Source organism: Sceloporus occidentalis, unplaced genomic scaffold, assembly GCF_023333645.1.
Source record: "Sceloporus occidentalis isolate IW3139 unplaced genomic scaffold, rSceOcc1.0.p SCAF_38, whole genome shotgun sequence".
Lineage (NCBI taxonomy): Eukaryota > Metazoa > Chordata > Lepidosauria > Squamata > Phrynosomatidae > Sceloporus > Sceloporus occidentalis.
In genome coordinates this window covers 9,694,165-9,716,048 of record NW_028317018.1, presented here as the reverse complement: position 1 = coordinate 9,716,048, position 21,884 = coordinate 9,694,165, and the positions used below count along the sequence as shown (strand labels likewise).

General features: G+C 41.7%; 1 protein-coding gene across 2 annotated transcripts in view; it reads left to right on the top strand.

Annotated features, from left to right (window-relative positions):
* LOC149297653 (ubiquitin carboxyl-terminal hydrolase 22-A) overlaps positions 1 to 21,222 on the top strand; it is a 34,026-nt gene extending 12,804 nt beyond the window's left edge. For both annotated transcript variants that reach the window (XM_089488486.1, XM_089488485.1), the window contains 8 exons: positions 749 to 896; positions 1,853 to 1,958; positions 3,827 to 3,985; positions 4,210 to 4,336; positions 4,556 to 4,647; positions 7,301 to 7,363; positions 12,368 to 12,517; positions 21,180 to 21,222. In XM_089488486.1, coding sequence (XP_089344612.1) covers positions 749 to 896; positions 1,853 to 1,958; positions 3,827 to 3,985; positions 4,210 to 4,336; positions 4,556 to 4,647; positions 7,301 to 7,363; positions 12,368 to 12,517; positions 21,180 to 21,222 — 888 coding nt within the window. The remainder of the gene's footprint in view (positions 1 to 748; positions 897 to 1,852; positions 1,959 to 3,826; positions 3,986 to 4,209; positions 4,337 to 4,555; positions 4,648 to 7,300; positions 7,364 to 12,367; positions 12,518 to 21,179) is intronic.
* The last annotated feature ends 662 nt before the right edge of the window (positions 21,223 to 21,884 follow it).

The following is a 21,884-nucleotide window of genomic DNA, read 5'->3' as shown; positions in this document are numbered from 1 at the left end:
TTTTAATGTTTGGAGCAACAAAGATTTCTATGAGTTAAATGAATAATTTAACAGAACAATATAAACAAAGAGAACATGGCCTCCTATTCTTTGTAGTCTTCCGTGATATGAAATCATCAATTTCTGAACCAGCAATCATCAGTTTGGTGTGGATGTGGCACTTTGAGCATCAATATTCTTTAGTAGCCCTGTGGTTTGCTCACATAATTCTTGGTGAGCTCAAACATTGGAATGCTGTCCTGTGAGCATACTGTGCAGCTGAGACTGAATTCACCCTGTGTACTACCTACTTAAACTGGTTCAAAAATTTGTCTTATCAGGTTAACACTATGCATTGTGCTGTGCCAAATTGGTCCTCAAAGAAAGAGCGGTTTTGCTAGAGTGGCTTTTTATATTGCATGGCAAAGTTTATAGTTATGACACCAAAATGTTCATTTTCATCTGATGCATCCTGTGGGTGTGGAACTCCCCCAGTGCAGTGTGTGCTCTGTCCAGTGAGTGGAATGGTTTATTGCACCGTGAAAGCTGCCTGCTTTGTGATATTAGAAAGTAAAGGAAAATATTTGCCATCTATGTGCTAGGAAGCAGGATTTTTTTTTCTGATGTTTTAAGTGTATTTTTGCTTTTTTTGTTGTTTGAACCTGCTTAAGGAAGCAATAACTACAATAAAAACAAATACAAGCACTGGTGTTGTTTTTTATTGTACAAACTGGATTTTCTAACTATATTCTTATATTTGTGTCCCTAGTTTTATTCTGGGCACAGATCTCCTCACATTCCATATAGGTTACTGCACCTTGTATGGACACATGCACGACATTTAGCAGGATACGAACAGCAAGATGCACATGAATTCCTCATTGCAGCTTTAGATGTTCTGCACAGGCATTGTAAAGGTAAGTGTCAAATCTGAGTTTGCATTATACATTATTACATAAAAGGCTGGCCCTGTAAAATACATAGCTAAATCGGTAGGAATGCTTGTCTCCTTACCTATGAGGTATATGTTATGCATGGCCATGGCACTTCACAAGTAAGCAAGATAGTTGAAACCACAGCTCTTGCTTACTCTTCTAGTGAATAAAAGGTGAAGGATGGCAATTTGTCCTTTTGTGGCAGTTTAATGCTGACTTATGCATTACTTGCATACTTTGGCTGTAAAAGCATGTAATTTGCCATTCTAGTGCTGCCTGCCTGTAGAATGAGTGGTAGAGTGTTCATCTTAAAGCACTTTTATTTCTTATTGTAAAAACGTTCTGGTAACCAAATTAATCAAACCTTAATAGCACATCAGAGGCAAACAATGCGGTAGCTAAGCGGGTAATATTCGGTGACTAGCTTGCCTGGATTTAAATCTATATGCAGATGTGTGAACTCTTGGTTTTGAAATTAATTTTACTCCTTTCAATGCCTGTCATCCTTTTTTTATTTATTTATTTTTTAAGCTGTTTGACTGTATTGAGGTGTAGTCCTTTTAACAGTATTGCATTTGTAGTACTGGATTGGAATGTTCTGTGTAGCTACTTTTTTATTTAGTCATTTTTCATGCTGGGATGTATTAGCTGTCCACAGGAATCAGTACCAGTCTTCTCATTGGAAATATCAGTACTTGTATTGAATAATAGGCTTCAGATAAACGATAATGAATAGTGCCCCACTTTTCTTTTCAACTTTTGAAAGCCAAACAAGTTTTTTTGTTTTTTTTCTTCTTAGTTTTTCCCTTATATTTTGGTTTGGCAGTCCTTACATGTTGCATACATTGTTTGTTTGCAGTACATAAATTAATGCTAATAGTGCAATGAGACTGCACATTTCTTGGCTTATACTTGTGCATTCCCCTTTGTTGTCTTAGGTGATGACAATGGGAAGAAGGCCAACAATCCAAACCACTGTAACTGCATCATAGACCAAATCTTCACTGGAGGACTGCAGTCAGATGTAACTTGTCAAGTGTGCCAGTAAGTTTTGTTCTGTAGAACCATATTGGTTTTACCATTATAGCAAATAGTAGCTTTTACTATGTTAAACGGTAAAAAGTAACGAAAAAATGTGGTACTAAAATGTTGATTACCTTGCTGGTTGTATTATATGTCTTTACCTCTTTTAATAGATAATTACCGTATTTGCTCAATTATAAGATGACCCCCCCAGAATTTGAATATTAATTTAGGAAAAAAGAGCCTGAATATAAGACTACCGTATAGGAAAAGAAGTTTTACTAGTAAATATTCACATATAAACTGTTTTTTCATATTTAATAAACTCATTGAAAATATGATATTTGCCACTGTGCCCCAGTTATGCACATATGCCCCCCAGATATACACCCATTAAATTTTTGTAAATATTTTATTATATCTTCATGTGACTACACTGAAGAAATGACACTCTGCTACAATTTAAAGTAGTGAGTGTACAGCCTGTATAACAGTGTAAATTTGCTGTTCCCTTGAAAATAACTCAACACACAGCCATTAATGTCTAAACCTTGGCAACAAAAGTGAGTACACCCCTAAGAGGAAATGTCCAAATTGGGCCCAATTAGCCATTTTCCCTCCCCGGTGTCATGTGACTCGTTAGTGTTACAAGGTCTCAGGTGTGAATGGGATGCAGGTGTGTTAAATTTGGTGTTCTCACTCTCTAATACTGGTCACTGGAAGTTCAACATGGCACCTCATGGCAAAGAACTCTTTGAGGATCTGAAAAAAAAAGAATTGTTGCTCTACATAACGATGCCCAAGGCTATAAGAAGATTGCCGAGACCCTGAAACTGAGCTGCAGCACGGTAGGTAAGACCATACAGCGGTATCACAGCACAGGTTCCACTCAGAACAGGCCTCGCCATGGTCGACCAAAGAAGTTGAATGCACATGCTCAGCGTCATATCCAGAGGTTGTCATTGGGAGTGCAACATCTCTAACATCCACCAGCTCCATGATGTCGTCATGAAGGAGGGGAAGAGGACTCCAGTGGCAACCTGCGAAGCTCTGGTGAACTCCATGCCCAAGAGGCTAAGGCAGTGCTGGAAAATAATGGTGGCCACGCAAAATATTGACACACCTTTTGTTGCCAAGCTTTAGAAATTAATGGCTGTGTTACTTTTAAGGGAACAGCAAGTTTACACTGTTATACAGGCTGTACACTCACTACTTTACATTGTAGCAAAGTGTAATTTCTTCAGATAAAATATTTACAAAAATGTGAGGGGTGTACTCGCTTTTGTGAGAAACTGTATATACCACTCTGCCCTCCTGACATGCCTTAGACCCCCTATATTGAACCCAGCCCCATGCCACTCTAGCCCCCCCCGACTTGCCAGTGCATCCTTTTACTTGTGACCCGTGCTTCAGACTCCCTGGTGTCTAGTGGGACAGCCAGTGGATGTCTGCAATGCAAACCTCCGCTGCTGGTGGCTAATACTTCCGCGGGGGCTTCTATTACTGAGCGCCGGCATCACATGATCTTTCGGTGCTCCACCATATAAGCCTCGGCGGAAGTGGTGGCAGCAGCGTAGGTTGTCTGTGTGCATCCTGCAAACGTTCACCAGCTGCAGCAGAGGCTGCCAGAGAGAAGGATCCAGGTCCCCTGCATCTTAGTCTTGTAATCAAACCTCTATGAGGTCTAATTAAGGAGACAACCCCAAATATAAGACGAGGGATATTTTTCAGAGCATTTGCTCTGGGGAAAAACCTTGTCTTATAATTGAGCAAATATGGTATATGGTGTAAAAATATTGTAGTTTTTATAGTTTTATATAGACCAAAACACTATAATCCTTATGTCTTCAGTTAGTTCCAATGTAACTGTTTACTTTCCTTACTTTCAGTGGTGTCTCTACAACAATTGACCCATTTTGGGACATCAGTTTGGACTTGCCTGGTTCATCTACTCCTTTTTGGCCTTTGAGCCCTGGAAGTGATGGTGGAGTTGTGAATGGGGAAAATCATGTATCAGGAACAACAACCCTAACAGATTGTCTAAGACGGTACAGTGACACACACACACACACACACTTCATTAGTTCCATAGTATGTTTTTATTCAGAAGTGGTTTGGTTTAACAATTATAGATGCATTAGCAGAGATGCTGCTTTTGTGAAGAGAAATGCTGCCAAAAATATTTCTAGAGTTTTACTTTGTGAATCTCTGCCTTGTATATGTGTCATGAATGCAGTAATGTAGATAACAAGAACATTCTGTTTCCGATTAGGTTTACACGACCAGAGCATCTTGGAAGCAGTGCCAAAATTAAATGCAGCGGTTGCCATAGTTACCAGGAATCAACTAAACAGCTCACTATGAAGAAATTGCCAATTGTGGCATGCTTTCATCTCAAAGTAAGGAAACCTGCCTGCAACTGTAATCTCAGCTGATGCTATACTTCTGCTTATGTTTGTTCATTAAAAAGTCACTTCTCGTTTGTTCCTCATCTTTCTTGGACCTTTGTTTTCCTACGAATCCTTTAAGAAATTAAACGTCAGCTTTTCCCCATATCCAATGCCTGCTTAACTTTTGGTCTTTCCCAACAACATGATTCATGTGGGTTTTTTCCCCAGCGGTTTGAACATTCAGCAAAGCTGAGGCGAAAGATCACCACATATGTATCGTTTCCTTTGGAACTGGACATGACTCCATTCATGGCCTCCAGGTGAGTTGTATGAAATTTCTGAATCCGTTTACCACCTTAAGTAGTTGGGTATTATTGGTGATTTTTGTTTTTTTATAAATATGCCAGACATTAAAATTTTTGTGAACGTATCTGAGGAGTTTATTTACTAAAGGGAGAATTGTGGTTTCCATTTTCTATTTCAGTATTCATTCTAAAGAGGCAACTCTAACAGTCTTCTCCTTCTAGAGAGGTTTAGGTACACCATTTTAACTTTAGAAAAGAAACTTAACTGCCACAGACGGTGCAGCTGTGATGCAAAATCTTCTTTCTTTCTACATGATCTGAAATTTCTTAACAGTGATTGGCTACTTAAGCTGGGTCTAAACAGACCCCTGCATGCAGAGCCAGCGCTGGAGCTGACTGGGGGTGAGTACATCACATGCAGGGAGAAGGTGATGCATTTAGCCAATTACTGCAGGGCATTTAGATGGGGTGGTAAGGAACTTGGCAAATGCATTTGTAGTGATCGTGTAGAATCTCCATATGCATTTACAAAATAAATCGCATGAACGTTTTTAAAAAGGACATACATGTATCATGTATTAAAGTGTATATGAAGGCTGGAGTGTCCATTTAACACTTTCAGTATACATAAAAATGGAAAAAATAAAAGGGCAGCAATGCCATTCTGTAGTAAAATGGCCTCTTTGTGAAAAGGGTATAACTAAATAGACCACAATGAACACCTGGAAATCAGAATGATTTCCCTTTTGAATGACTGGGTAAACCTAAAGGTTTTCAAGGATACCAACAAGGGACATTTTTTAGATCATTTCATATGAATAAATGTAAGGCTTAAACGAAGTCACCTGTTCCATGCCAGGAGAGTAGCTGAGCACTAACATCAGTAAACCTTATTGAGGTACGCAGGGGTACAGAGGTAAGGAATCTTCTGTTGTACAGAATGTTTTGTAACAAGTTATGGTTTTCCCCTGATGCTCAATATGTGCTGTCATTTAATATGTGTATCAAATACTGTTTTTAAAGTTGACTGTAGTTTGGGGTAGCCGTATTAGTCCAGTGTATAAGAATGCAAAAAACAGAATGTTGCAGAATCTTGTAATACCTTTTTTATTGGACTAACAGTATTTAAAATAATAGACGAGCTTTCGGGAGTCCTCCCTTTATCAAGTCAAAAGCATTTCTGACCAAGCAAGTGAAAAACACAGTTTAAAACTGACCAGTACATGTTCTGATACACTAATGACAGAGACATGCATCTAAAAACACTGAGCCACTCAAACAAAAGGGATACAAACCTAGGATCATCAATATGAAAATGAACTCTGCTCTACAAACACCACGTGAACACCTGTTGCAATACACAGACAAACAAACATCCTCACGCATACCTCTAGTAGCCACATACAATCCTGCCCTAGAGGAAATCCGAAAAATCATCAAGGATCTGCAGCCAATGCTAGCAGAGGATGTGGTGTTAAAAGAAATTTTCCCTGAACCCCCCATCTTGGCCTTCAGACAACCAGCTAATCTCAAACAAAAGCTGGTGAGTAGCAAACTACATACTGAAACAACACACACAGATAATGGAAGCAAACAATGCAACAAAGCCAGATGCAAACTTTGCCAACACATCTGTACCAGCAACACAGCCACCCACAACAACAAGACATACAATATTAAAGGATCATACTCATGCACTTCACAAAATGTTGTATACATGATTCAATGCACCAAATGTACTATAGGGTGTTACATCGGTGAAACCTGCCAGCAACTCAATAAAAGGATGAATCTGCACAGATACTCCATCAACCATCATGATGAAGAAAACCTTTGCACTCCAGTTGGGCACCACTTCACCCAAACAGGTCACTCCATATATGACCTTAAAATCAAAACACTGAGAGGTAATTTCAAAAACACCCAAGAAAGAAGGAGACATTTGAAGCCAAAATGATACATTTTTATGATTGTAAAAACAGAGGACTTAATGTGGATTTGAGCTTCTTAGCACACTATCAAAACTTCCTATAACATGTTTTTTTTTCTTTTTTTTTTTTTTTCTTTCTCGTCTCCTCTCTCTCCTACACGCTTACCCCTGCTCCCCCCCTAGCCTTATCTGTGCAGTGTATGCCACTATTTACTATTTACGACCCTCTTAGTTTTTTGTCTGCAAATTCTCTGCCATGTTGTTTTAACCCTGTATCAGAACATGTACTGGTCAGTTTTAAACAGTTTTTCACTTGCTTGGTCAGAAATGCTTTTGACTTGATAAAGGGAGGACTCCCGAAAGCTCGTCTATTATTGTAAATACTGTTAGTCCAATAAAAAAGGTATTACAAGATTCTGCAACATTCTGTTTTTTTTTTTGCATTCTTAAAGTTGACTGCAGATGATCCTATAGAAATAAATATAATGTACAAAAGTATAAGCTATAGGTAGTTTTAATGAATAGAATGCAATCAGAAATGGTGCAGTTGACAGTTCTGCTTTAAATCAGCTGGTGTCTTTAGAAGCTAATAGAAAACAGCTTGGCATCTGAAAAGAATCATGTATATTGGTCTAATATGAAGTAATTTGCTTTGTAGGAAAAAAAGAAGCCTTTTCTACTTATGTGTAAACATGCACATCACATAGGCATTCTGACCCCCTATTTATTGTGTTTCAGCAAAGAAAGCAGAATGAATGGGCAGTACCTGCAGCCGCCAGATAATCTAAATAATGATAATAAGTAAGTATTACACAGTCACTTGCGTAATTGCTCGTTTTCACATCAGTTTTGGGGGCATCTACAGTTTTACTGTAGTATGTATCTTTACCCATATTAGGGCTTGTTGCTAAATATTAAGTGTTTTGAGTAAACATGAGGGAGGCAGGCAGTCGCTGTATGTATTTCTTGTGGCGAGGTTGGGAAACAAATTGTCAGACTATCTGAAATAAAACCATTCAAAGAACTTAGTGGCTTTTAAAAGCCCCATCTCATATGATATAAATGTTTTCAAACAGAAATAAATTTAGTTCACCAAAGGTGTCTGAATTGGCAGGGCTTTAACCCTTTGAGTGGGAGAGATCGGGACACACTTTTACTCATGTTAAATTTTGCCAATTATTGCAGTTTTGCTGTAGCTTTAAGTGGCAACCACATACACAACTGTTTCCCAATATTTGAAATATCAAATGGTAAAAAAAACAAAACTTATTTTCTTAAACATCCCCCTTAGTTTATCATATAGGTGTTGGCAGATTTCCCACAAAGCTCATAAATATAATTGCAGGGTAAGATTAACTTCATAACTCTGCTTTGAAAACAAAATATTTCCATGGTAATGTTTTACTGAAGTTGATTCTGTATGTGTATGACAAATAGACAAATGGCATGACAAGCTAGCAAACTCTTGAAACCGTGGTCCCCAGTAGTGTCCTTCAGGCACACTAACAGCAGGATTTAGTAATTACCGCTGAAATGTTACATGATAGTCTTTTTGACCTGCTGGCACATCTAATGATTACATTATCATAACACCTTTTCCCCATCACTATCATAGGAGATGCCTATGCGAATAAGGCAGGAAAGAATAAAACACCCACAACTTTTCTTTTTCCCTCAGTGTTATTTCCTGCACTATCCCGGGGAGGTGCAGTCATCCCCCATTTGTTTTTTTGCTCTGAGTTAGTTGGGAGAGCTCATTTCCCCTTAGCCAGCATTCCCCCTGGGCGGGCTAGCTTGTTTCCCGACCCCAGAACTCCACTGCTTCTGCTGTTTTTTGTGACACGTTTCCGGTTCTCGTCCCAGGCTGCCAGGGGGCACCTGAGTTCAGCGTTTCTCAGCACCAAGAAGCAGCTCTCAGGTCAGAGGATTTGGCTGTTTGTGGACCGTTTTCCCTCATTTTCGGTAACATTACACTATTTAAGTGTGCTAATGTTTCTGATGAAGAGTCCTGGCGTCTTATTTTCTGATTTAGTGTGTTTCTACTGCTTGGCTCAAGTAGGTTGTGGGTCCATGGGAGCTCTCCACTTTTTGTTATAGTTGGATAAGCCAGGCTTCCCTGAAGGCTACATCTAAGAAGGCAATATCTAAAACAAAGCATTTTGAATGTAAACATTGCAAGGCTACCATGGCTGACGCCTTTAGAAAGTTTTGCTCGCCCTGCCTGAAAGCAAGGGAGGAATCTATTTCAGAATTCAAGGAGTAGATAAATGCTGAGCTCCAGTCCACTTTTAAGCAGTTCCGATCATCTGATTCCTAGATTCAGGTCTTCTGGTCAGGATCTTGGTTCTTCAGGCTCAGAGATGGCACCTGGAGGAACCTGAATTGCTGGAGGAAGGGGAGCTTCTTTCCTGTACAGAAGTGAACAAGCTGGTTACTGCAGTAAGGAACAGCCGAAAGTTGTTGTTTTTTTTTTTTTTTTGTTTTTTGGGTTTTTTTCCCCCCCCCCCAAGGTTATCTTAAGAAGTCTAAGGCCTTTCCAGTCCATGAAGCCTTAAAATCTATTATCACTGACCAGTGGAAAATATCTGCTATTCCCTTGGCAGATTCCTCTCATTTCCCGGATCCTATAGGATAGAAAGGGGCAGCCAAGAGAGATTTTGAGGCCTCTGTAGCTATTTTCAAACCAGGCACTGTGGCGGCTCCAGTGGCCAGAGTTATGCGTTTGGTCCTCCAACAAATTGAGGATATTATCCTGGTTCAGGAGCAGAAGATATTCTCCGTGGTAATTTTGATGTGAAGAGCAGGGCTGTTTTTTTTGTTTTTTTTGTGATTCAGCTATGGAATCTGCCCTATCAGTGATCTCAGGAAAAGCTCTGTGGCTCAAGTCCTAGTCAGCAGACTCACTGTTTCCAAGCACCATTTGTGTGGGATCCCCTTCTCTGGGAAAGATCTGCTTGGGAAGGAGCTTGAAATCCTGCTGGAAAAAGCTACTGGTGACAAGCATTTTTTTTGCCAAAACGTAAACCTCTGCCTGGTTTTCAGCCCAATCCGTTTAAATCGTCCAGAAGTCAGGATTCCAGACCCCAGTCCCTATTTTGAGAGAGACCTTATGGTTTCAGGCTTTCTGAGGAAGAGTCAGACCTACCTCCTCTGAACAGTAGGACATGGTCCCCAAGAAAGCATGACACCAGAAGCATTGCGGTAAGGGGCAGGCTTAAGGGATTTCTACATCAGTGGGCTCTAATATCTTCAGACGCCTGTACTCTGGAGCTTGTCAGCACTCCTCCAGAGCGGTTTGTGATATCAACCTCCCCTTTGGATCCTTTCAGAAAGATGGCACTTCTGTGTCTTGTTCAAGATTTTGTGAGTAAACAGGTGTTGATACCTGTGCCTTCAGGCTAAAGGGGAAGAGGTATTTACTCCCACATCTTCGTTGTTCCCATATCTTCAGGAGGTTTCATACCGATTTATAGATCTCAAGTTTATGAACCGCTATGAGTTGATCAGATCCACCAAAAAGCTTCCTTCCAAGCTCTACTTACTCTCGACCTTAGAGATGCCTGTCCTCGTGTTCCCATCAGAGAAGAGTCACAAAAGTTTGGGTAGCCATCCCTTCCCCAAAAGGGATTCCTCACTTCCAGTTCCAGGCCCTTCCCTTTGGTCTCTCTTCTGCACCAAGAATTTTCACCAAACTCTTATCAGGAGTTGCTGCTTTTCTGAGAGAGGATGGAATCAAGGTGGTCCCTTATTTTTCCGACTGGCTTCTGGCAGCAGGCTCTACAGATCTCCTAACTCTGCATACTTCAGGATTTGGGATGGATTATCAATTTTTAAAAACCCCTCTGCTTCCCACCAGAACATATTTTCCTTCCTGAGATTAAGCATAGACACCTCCTGTAAGAAGGTCTTCCTGCTGGGAGACAAGGTTCCAAATATCACCAGTCTTACCTGCTTGATTCTATCCAGATGTCTCTCCAGTCCCATTCACCTTCTGGGAATGATGGTGTCTACAAGACCTGCCGTGGCATGGGCTCTTTATATGCGTCCTCTACAGAGTTTCATCCTGGGGACATGGGATCGATCCATTCCAGCACTCTCGAGGAATTATTTCAGTCGGTGTTAGCTTTCCCTCAGATGGTGGCTTCGAGTAAAAAGATTGAGTTCAGGACTGGTTTCTACCGAACCTTGCATGGACAGTTGTTTCAAAAGATGCCAGTTTGTCCGGGTGCGGGGGGAGCCACGTTGGCCATCAGCAGGCCACCGCTTAACTCTAGATGCCTTTTCTCAGCCTTGGGACTTCAAGTTGGGTTACATCTTTCCCCCATGTCCTCTTATTACCAGCATTCTCAGGAAGATCAAAAGAGAGAGATGCCTGGTGATCCGGATTTGGTACCCATCAGTCTGTCCGTAGAGTGCCCAAAGAAGTTGAAGAGCAATCTAGACCTGCTCCAGTGCTCCACTCAAACCCCGCTTACTTCAAATTGTCAGCATGGCTTCTGAAAGGCAGAGATTGATCCAAGCTGGTCTCTCCGAAGAGGTGACTGATACCCTGCTTAAAAGCAACATCTTAGGTTTCCTACAAGCAGGTTTTCGTAAAGGTCTATCTCCAGCCAACCTGAAAGTTCATGTGGCAGCTCTCTTAGCTTTCTATTGAACGAGCAGTTAGCTGTGCATCCTTGGGTCTCTTGTTTTATGAAAGCCATCTCTAGACTGTCAGTTCAAGAGGCCTCTATTGCCTTCTTGGGATCTTAGTTCTAGCTAGCCTGGCTTCACCTCCTTTCGAACCCTTTGAATACATCTCTGTCAAATTTCTCACCTGGAACATTGTCCTATTGGTGGCTTGACGAACAGTTGAGATCCAGTTTTTCTGTTTTGAGTGCTTTCTCTGTTTTGAGGTAGTTTTGCGTACTCCTCCGGAGTTTTTTCCTAAGGTCATCTCACCTTTTCATTTACAGCAGGATAATATCCTGCCGTTTTTTTACCCTCAACCTAGTAACGACAAAGCACGTCTCCATGCACTCCATTACTTGGATGTATGCAGGTGCTTGGACTTAGAGCAACAGAAGACTGCTTCTAATCTGTTTTTCTTTTTTCCAGAGCTAGAAAAGGTCTTAGTATAACAAGGTCCTCTATAGCCAGATGGTTGATCTTTGCTATTGCTGAAGCTTACAAGGCTGCTGGTAAAGAACCTCCCTCAAGGCTCATTCCACTCGGGCGGTCGCAACATCTTGGGCTGAAGCTGCTGGCGTTCCAATCGAGCAAATTTATAAAGTTACTGTTTAGAAAAGTGTTCATACCTTTGTCAGACGTTATCTTCTGCAACCTGCCAGTCTGGGTGATGCCAAGTTTGGTAGAAGAGTCTTGCAGTCAGTTTTGTTCCCTCCCTCATGTCTTTGTATAACTTCTATACTACCGAGAGTGATAGGGGAAACATTCAATTCTTACCCGAGAATTTGTTCTTTGTCACTTCCCGGTGGCAACTTTTTTGCCCTGCCATTTTTAATGCCCTATTTGGATGGGTGTAGCCATATTCTATGCTATAGGGAAGTGACAAGGAAAATAAGTTCTCAGGTAAGAATGTAATGTTTACATTTCTTCCCTGCCTTGTGGTGGATGTGTACATTTGATTAAGTAACTGGTTTTCATCTAAGTTTATACATACTGCAAGGTTGGCACTATAGATGGTCATCAACAGCCTGTGAGAGTCAAATGTGTTCTGGTAAAGATTGCTGATAGACCTGTTTGGTTTTGTTGTCTAAAAGAGCTGGCAGATTGATTATAAATACCCTGTACTTTTTCTTGCAGGTATTCTTTGTTTGCAGTAGTTAATCACCAGGGAACTTTAGAAAGTGGGCATTACACCAGTTTTATCCGACAACACAAGGACCAGTGGTTCAAATGTGATGATGCAATTATCACTAAGGCTAGTATTAAGGATGTACTAGATAGTGAAGGGTAAGTTCGTTTTTTTTTTGTTGTTTTTGTTTTATATTCCAAACTACAAACAATTCTACTTATATGCAATATAGTATACAGTGCTGTGAATAAGTATTTGCCTCCATCCTGATTTCTTCTGCTTTCACATACTTGCCATGCTTAAATATAATTAACCAAATGTAATTTATAATTGGGTTCAACTTCACTAGACACAGCCAGACATGATTACTTCTAGCCCTGCTGAATTTAAATCTCAATTAAATAGAAGCTGTCAGAGGCTAAAAGGTTTTAAAAAGCTGCAATCTAAAGACATTCAAGAAGATATGAGAAACCAGGTCATTGAAATCTGTATGGAAAGGAACTTGTGCATTCGGATTTGTACGAATTGCAAATTTACCTAATTTTGGTAAATTTGGCGATTTGTAAGAAGCCCCAAAAATGAGGCCAGGCCCCCATGAATTGGACGAGAGCGAAGCAAAAAGCTCCAAATTTCGTCCATATTCACTCACCCTCTCATTCTTGTTCGCCCTCTCTAAATGTTTCCGTCCCTTCTCTGCCAACCACTTCTGCTTCTGGCGACGTATTTCAAATGCTGGTATTTAACCCTTTCCATGCATGGGATTCTACCACCAGCCTTTGCCAAAGTTTATGGTAGTATTTTTATTTTTTTTTCCACACAAGTTGTACTTCTGGTGTGAATTTACAGCTCTGGTTATGTCACTATCGCACAACATCCCAATATATGTTCAGCAACATCTCTTGAGTACAGCAATACCACCCATGCATGAGTTTGTCTTGTTGTTTTGGGCTAAAAGGCCACATTTGAGAAGTGTGCGTTTTTCCCCATTTGGGTCAGTCTGTGCCTATGCACGATTTGGGACACCTTTGAACCCGGCCACCCCAATTTACCCTATAAAACCTTTTCTATAAGACAACCCCCAAAATGTAAATATTAATTTAGGAGAAAAGAAAAGGCCTGAAAATAAGACTACCCTATAGGAAAAAAGTTTCACTAGTAAATATTCACATGTAAACAATTTTTTCAGTGCTTCTATGGTGGAGCACCGGTAGGTCATGAGGCCCCACTCCGTCGTAGAAGCTCCAGCGGAAGTTCTGGGTAGCTGCGGAGGTTGTCTGTGCGCATTGCACAGAAGTTAACCGGCTGCCGTAGAGGAGGATCCTAGTTTCCTGCAGCGCTGCGGGGGATCTGGATCCTAGTCTTGTAATCAGACCCCTGTTTGAGGTCTGACTGTAAGACAACCTTGAATAAAAGAGTATCTTTCATAGCATTTGCTCTGTCTCGTCTTATATTCGAGCAACTACGGTACTCATAAAAATAAACTTATGTACATTTGGACTTTTTTTTTCTTCAAAATCATTGTTGAGTTTATAAAACATATATACATATTTTATGGGAGAGGGACGGGGGGGCGGTATACAGAAGGAAAGAGGGGAGGGAGGGGAATGTAGGGGTATGCATGTCCATACATGACACAAGCTCAACAGAGTGAGAAACATTCAGTAACTCGCGTAGGGAGTGCAGCAAGTACAGTATCGCAAGATATTCGAGGGGATAATGCAGTTCCAAAGTACATATTACATGAAATCACATATACATCACCAACTAAGATCACAGAGCACATGAGATGCATGGAAAGTGGCACAATTTACAGGTCATGCAGAGACACAAAAGATTGCCAATAAAACCAGGTGGCTGTGTACCTCTCCCTTTGTTTCATGGAGACTGCGGAGATATCTTCAATCCTCCTAATTTCCTCAACTCTCATCATCCATTCCCTAATAGGTGGGGAGCAAGTGTTTTTCCAATACAAGGGAATGAGGCCCTTGGCCACATCGAGTAAATGTCGAACAATCAAGCGTTTATATTGTGAGATAGAATGGGGGGGGGGTCCGAAAGCTCCGAAATCACTCGGTGGACCTCCTTCCAGAACGGCCGTATCTGGGGACAGTCCCACCATAAGTGCAACATTGTACCCACATCCCCGTCACATCGCCAGCATCGATCCGAGGAATCTGGAAACATGAGGTTTAGCCTCTGAGGCCTTCGATACCAATGTGTCAGTATCTTATAGTTCGTATCCTGCGTCTTAGTTGCCCTTGAACTTTTATGTGTGAAAATAAATATCTTCTCCCAGTCCCTATCAGTAAGGCTCACGTCACAAAGAGATTCCCATTGCGAACAGAAGGGAGGTCTCGTAGTGTGTGTGTTGAAGTCAGGATCAGGGAGTAAAGTAGAGAAACACCCCCCTGCGGAGGGCATACCCCAGAGCACCAAGTCTCGAAACATGTCAAATCTCTGTATAAGCATTGGGAAGTGTGACAATGTAACGCGTAACCTGATGGTGTGTGAATCAGTCTGACCAGGAAAAATCAGCACCTGGGAGCAGATCCTTCAGTACCACCACCCCTCCATCTTTCAGTAGTTCCTGGGCCCGGACAGGCAAAGAAAGCCCCATGCACTCCCCATTCCCCCAACGTCTTCCCGGAGCAAAGTCCGGGTTATCCCATAAGGGCAACATGGGTGAAGGAGACGTCGAGAGCTTGGGCCCTTTGCCCTGTAGCCCTTCACACAGACAGAGTCGCCGATACAAAGGGATGCGACCCCACTCGAACCCCCGCCCTAGGACCCCAAATGGCGTGCAGCACCTTGCCCCTCAAGTCACTCAGCTCCAACACGTGCCTCCTCATGCCTGTTATGTTCCATTCTACAGCTCGCAGTAAGTGAGTAGCTTGATAATATCTGTAAAAGTCCGGCAGAGCGAGTCCGCCTGTGGACTTTAGTCATGTAAGCTGCGAGAACTTCTGCCCCGGACTCTTATTCCCTCAAATTAATTTACTCACAGCTGACTGAAGGGAGGTAAAAAAACTCCCGAGGAATCCTGATTGGCAGAGTTTGAAACAAGTACAGAACCCGCGGGAGTAGACTCATCTTTATTACGTTTAACCGGCCAATCCAGGAGAGATACATGGTCACTCACCCTTGAAGGTCAGTCGACAGCGTAGATAATAAAGAGGCAAAATTTTCCTTGTATAGATGGTCAATGTCAGTCGTCGGCCAAACTCCCAAATACTTCATCTTCCAGGGACACCATCTGAAGGGAAAGCTGGGAGTAAGAGCTGGGACCTGCTGCAAGGGCACTGAGACGTTTTAAGATTTCCGATTTGGAGTAACTTATCTTTAGGTTTGATAGATCACCGTAGGAGCGGAATTCTTCAAGAATGTTTGGCAGTGAGATCTTGGGACGATCCACGACAAAGAGTAGATCGTCCACGTAGGCAGCCGCTTTATGATGTCCCTCTCCGTCTTGAAACCCCAGGATGTCATGTTTCGAATGAACAGCCTCCAAAAAGGGTTCCAGGGACAGCACAACCAATAAGGGGAACAGAGGGCAACCCTGCCTAGTGCTGTTCCCAATCGACACCGGTGGTGAGAGAGCTCCGTTAGCTCGGATACGAGCCGTAGGTGTTGTGTAAAGAGCAGCAATCCAAGCATGGAAGAGCCCGGACCTTGGTGCTCCAGGGTAGCATGTAAAAACGTCCAATCCACCCCGTCGAAGGCTTTTTCGGTATCGGTGGATAAATAAATTTCGGTGAGTCCCTGCCCTCGCCCTGTGAGCAATGTTTAGTAGCCGAATAGTAGTATCTTGCGCCTCACAGCGGGGGACAAAGCCCGCTTGATCGGGGTGTACCAGCTGGGGGAGAAACCCAGCCAATCGCAGCGCCAAGCCCTTTGCAAAAAGTTTTCAATCTGTATTTAACAAGGATATAGGTAGATAAATGACATAAACAGTGGTCCTTGACTTTATGTATAACTGAAATTGTGGCTCGGGGGGGTAGCCATGGCCCTCCAGGAGTGAAATTCAGAGCCTTGTGTAAAAAGGGAAGTAATCTGTCAGAGAAAGTCTTGTAATATCCCAAGGGCAGCTTATCCGGACCTGGGCATCTACCCGCCTGTGTAGCCTTCAGAGCAAGAGTTAGCTCCTCAGCGGAGAGTGGCTCCTCAAGCTCAGCAGCCTGTTCGCTCGTAAGTTTGTTGGATATGTTGTGTGAGGTATCAGGGCACGTCTGTTGAGTGCTGCCCCCTGGAGCCCCTTCCGGTGCAAATTATATAGAGACGTGTAATAGGAGTGGAAGGCCTCTACAATTTTAGAAGGAAAAATAGGCTGGCTATTTGGGAGGAGCAGGAGCGTTTAAAAGTGGTCTCAGCAGACGCTACCTCGAAATGCCCCGCCCCTTTCTGACTCGCTTCAGATTGGCCCACCCCTTTCCTTATAGAATGCAAATGCCTGAGACAGCAACTCATCTAACAGTAAGTATAAAATTAATATTTGGGCTGCTGAAAGTTAGGGGAGGTGGGGGTTAATCTACGGGCAGTTATGGTTAATGGGGTGTTTAGGGTTAATTTAGAGGCAGTTATAGTTAATGGGGCGTTATGGTTAATGGGACGTTTAGGGTTAATTTAGGGGCAGTTAATGGATGGGAGTGATGAGGATGAGTATGAATTTTATGATTTTTTTTTTTTTCAAATTTCGGGACCCAAAATTAAGGTGCATCTTATACATGGGGAAATACGGTATCCCCCCCCTTTTTTTTTTTTTTTACCATATTTGCTAGATTATAAGACGACCCCCCAAAATTTGAATATTTTTCATATGTAAGATTACCCTATAGGAAAAAAGTTTTACTAGTAGATATTCACATGTAAACTATTTAATGTTTGCAGTATTTGCTCGATTTATAAGCAATATTCAGAGCAATATTCGAGTTTCTTCTAATCAGACCTCAAATAGAGGTCTGACTACAAAACTAAGATCTAGATCTCCCTCAGTGCTGCAGGGGACCTGGATCCTCCCCTCTTGCAGCCTGTGGAGGTTTGTGCGATGCGCGCAGAAAACCTCTGCTGCGGCCGGCACTACACACCAAGGAATCTGAAGTGCGGGGGAGAAGTCTATGGAAGCACTGGTAAGTCGGGGGAGGGTAAAAGTGGCATGTAAGGGGGGTTAAAAGGAATATCGGGATGCAGAGTGGCATATGGGGGGTTAAAAGGAATATCGGGATGCAGAGTGGCATATAGGGGGTTAAAAGGAATATCGGGGGATGTAGTGGCATATAGGGGGTTAAAAGGAATATCGGGGGATGTAGAGTGGCATATAGGGGTTCAAAGTAATATCTCAGGGAGGCAGAGTGGCATATGGGGTGTATAAAGCATAACTGAGGGCAGGTTGGCAAATAGAAATAAACAAAAACCATTTTTCTCAATCATGGTTTTTATTAAATATGAAAAAAATGTTTACATGTGAATTAACATTTACTAAACTTCTCTAAATTATTAAAATTCAGAAAAATACATTTCTTGTTTTTATATCCTTGCATTTGCTAACCTGCTCCCCGGCTTGCTACCCCCCTCCCCCGACTTACCAATGCATCCCTAGACTTGTCCCCCGTGCTCCAGACTCCCTGGTGTCTAGTTCACTGACTGCTGTCACGTCTTTGTGATGTGCGTAGACAACCTCTGCTGCTACCCGTCACTTCCCCCCTGGCTTCTATGACTGAGCATTGGAAGGCCATGTGACTTTGGCGCTAGAACCTCATAGAAGCCACAGCGGAAGTGCCAGGCAGAAGCGGAGGTTGTCTGTGCACATTGCGCAGATGTTCACCTGCTGCCAGATAGAAGGATCCAGGTCCCCTGCAGCACCCCTATTTAATGCCATGACATCCAAGGCACATCATTGGTCGTTAAAGGGTTAAGGTCAGTGTTCAGTTTCACAAAAAAAGAGGGATTGTGCAAATATGGCATCCATGAAAGAACACCAAGGCTCATCTCACATTTGCCAGAAAACATGGTGAACCTCAAGACTAAGTGGAACTTTGTGTAAGAAATGGGTGCAATTACATCTGGCATAAAGTTAACACTGCATTCCACCGTAAGAACATCATAACAGTCAAACATGGTTTTTGTAGCGCGGTGGTGTTGGGCAGCTTTGTGATTTCAGAACATGGGTGACTTGCCATAATTGATAGAACCATGAATTATGTTCTTTACCAAAAAGAATGTTTGGCCATCATTTTTTGAGCTAAAGCTCAAGTTCAGTTGGGTTATGCAGCAGGACAATGATCCAAAGCACACAAGAAAGTTCACCTCCCAATGGCTCAGAAGTAACAATGAAGGTTTTGGAGCGGCCTCCTGACACAAATATCATTGAGATGCCGTGGCATGACCTTTTAAAAGGCAATTTTTATAATCAAACTCTCCAATGTGGATGAATTAAAACAATTCAAGAACAGTGGGTCAAAGTTACTCCATAGCGATGTAGAAGACTCATTTCTAGTTAATGCTTTAGGGCAGGGGCGTCCAACCTGCGGCCCTCCAGCTGAGATTCAGAGATTACCGTATTTGCTCGATCATAAGACAAGGTTTTTTCCAGAGCAAATGCTCTGAAAAATACCCCTCGTTTTATAATCTGGGTCGTTTTATAATCAGACCTCAAATAGGTCTGACTATGAGATTAAGATCCAGATCCCCCGCAGTGATGCAGGGGACCTGGATCCTCCTGTGTTATGCCCCCAATTTACCAGTGCTTCTGAGTCCCCGGTGCTTAGTCCGGTAAATTTGGAGGAGGGAGGGGAAGGCAGTGTTAAATGGGGGGCATAAGGCATTTCTGGAGGCAGAGTGCTCTAGGAAATGCCTTTTAACCCCCTTAATGCCACTCTGACTCCAGAAATGCCTTTTAACCCTCTATATGCCACTCTGCCTCCTGAAATGCCTTATACCTCCCTATAGCCACTCTGCCCCATAATATGCCTTTTAAGCCCCTAAATGCCAGAGTGGCATATAGGGGTATAAGGCAATTCTGGAGGCAGAGTGGCATAGAGGGTTAAAAGGCATATCATGGGGCACAGTGGCATATAGGGGGTATAAGGCAATTCTGGGGCAGATGTGCATAACTGGGGGGGGCAGGTTGGAAAAAAAATAAAAACAAAATTTTTCTCAATCATAGCTTTTATTAAAAAAAAAAAATTGTTCACATAGTTTATATGAATTAACATTTTATGGTAAAACTTTTTTTCCTATAGGGTCGTCTTATATTCAGGCTTTTTCTTTTTTTGATAAATTAATATTCAGATTTTTGGGGGGTCGTGTTATAATCTAGCAAATACGGTATTCTCCTTTCCTGTGAATAGTGTACCCATGTAAACTATACATAGAGAGAGAGAGAGCTTTCTTTTAATACCACATTAAGATGATTATCTGAAAATTTAGGATGCAAAATTTAGTAGAAACTAGCGAAAATTAGAAAACTTTTAAATATATTTTCCCTTCCAAATGTATCGATTGTGGAGTCATGATTTCAGACATACCTCGTTTATATAGAATTTCCATACTTTCCCAGCACTTATAGGGAACATACTATAAGGTTTACATAATTTTTTACAAAGCCATAGAATTCTTTACATTTGGTATGATAAGATTGCAACTGTAATTTTGAACAAATAAACCAAAAATACCCACCAAAGTGTGTGTGTGTATATATGTATATATAATGTGTATATGTATGTATATTTCTGTAAAGCAGACAACCCAGACTAGGTTGCCACAGAAATTTATTTCCTGCACTTTTTTTCACAGACACTTTGTGTTGCTTAGATTTTGTTTGCACAGGGGTATGTGTTATGGCAGAGAAACCCAGTCAAGTTCTCCCACACCAAATTCATCCCACCATGTCATAATGGACCTTGTTTGTGCACTGGGGCACAGTCATGCTGGAATAGAAAAGGCCCTTCCCCAAACTGTTCCCACTGTTGGCACAATGCAGTCAGAGAAGTAATGTTCTCCTGGCATCCAACAAACTTGCCCATCAGACTGATTTGTTACCCCACAGAAGATTTTTTCCACTGCTCCAGTAAACCTGACGCTTGGCATTGTACTTTGAAATGTATTCCATGAAACTACCGCCAAACTGTTTTTGATATTAATGTCAGTTGAGGTTTAAATTACTTTTATGCACTGTTACCGCACTCTCTGATCCTTTGCTTCCTGGCTGCATTGATGCTGTTCCTACACACTTCCACTTTTCAATAATACCACTTAGTTGATCAAGCAGTTTTTTTGGAATATCTAGCAGGGATGAAATGTCACGAACTGACTTATTGTGAAAGTGGCATCCAATCACAGTACCATGTTTTAATTCACTGAGCTCTTCTGAATGACGTTCTGTTTTGTTCACAAATATTTGTAAATGCAGACTGCGTTGCCTAGTGCTTGATTTTATACACGTGGCAATGGGGTCGGATTAAAACATATGAATTCAATAATAGTTGTGTCCCAATACTTTGTCCATATAGTGTATCTTTTACATGTGTTGTCTTTAATATTAGATACAAATCTAATTCGGCTTATTTTGTGTAACTATTGCATGAGTTGTCATCTCATTAGGATGAGAAGGCAAGCTTGCAGCTTTTGCAGCATAAAATAGCCACCCAAGGTCTTGTGTTGTAGATAATATTCAGCCAGATAGCTGATTTGTTTGTCACCAGTGGCACTTATCTCTCTGGCTGGGTATCATGGCAGACAGTCTGTCACACATGCTGAAACTTGTTTCATTTGTGATATCTTGCATTCTTGATTTATATTAATGTTACTTTGTTTTGTTCTTTGCAGATACTTGCTTTTCTATCACAAGCAATTTTTGGAATACGAATAACTGCTTTTTCGGAAGTGAACAGTAAAACGGAAACCACAAAATAAGCCTTCTGAAATGATACACAAGCCTACCTGAAATGTACACACAAGCTGGACATTAAACCAGAGCTATACTGATGACACCTGCCTGTGCTGATTCTTGAAATGGTGGATTAACTATTAAGGCCAAGGTGCACAAATGCGGGGCCCAGTGAACAATATAGGCCAAACTGAGAAATACTCATACTAAAAATATATCATCATGTTTTTGAGAATGTGGGAAGGGTGGGTGGATGGGGGGATTATTGGCTTGAATGAGATCACATCTCCAAATTCCATTAAGTCAACTACTCCATTTCTTGCTTTAGTGGCATCTGACCAATGACTTAGCAGTTCTAATGATAAGGAAAAGCAAAGTCAGGCAGGTTGATATTTGTAAATCAAGGATTAAAAGATGAAGCCCTGCAAGTATCTATTTGCAAATTTTAGTTACAAAAATTCTGTATGAAACTGTTAAGCTCTCTGTGTGTTTTGGCCAGCTTTATGAAATCCTGGAATGTGGACTGAATCTACAGATACTGAGACTGGTTTTCAGTATAAATGTTATAATTTGACCTGCTCATGGAAACTGGGACTTTTGGGGGCAGTGGGGGGGGGGGGGGGTTCTGTTCAGATTTGTTTTAT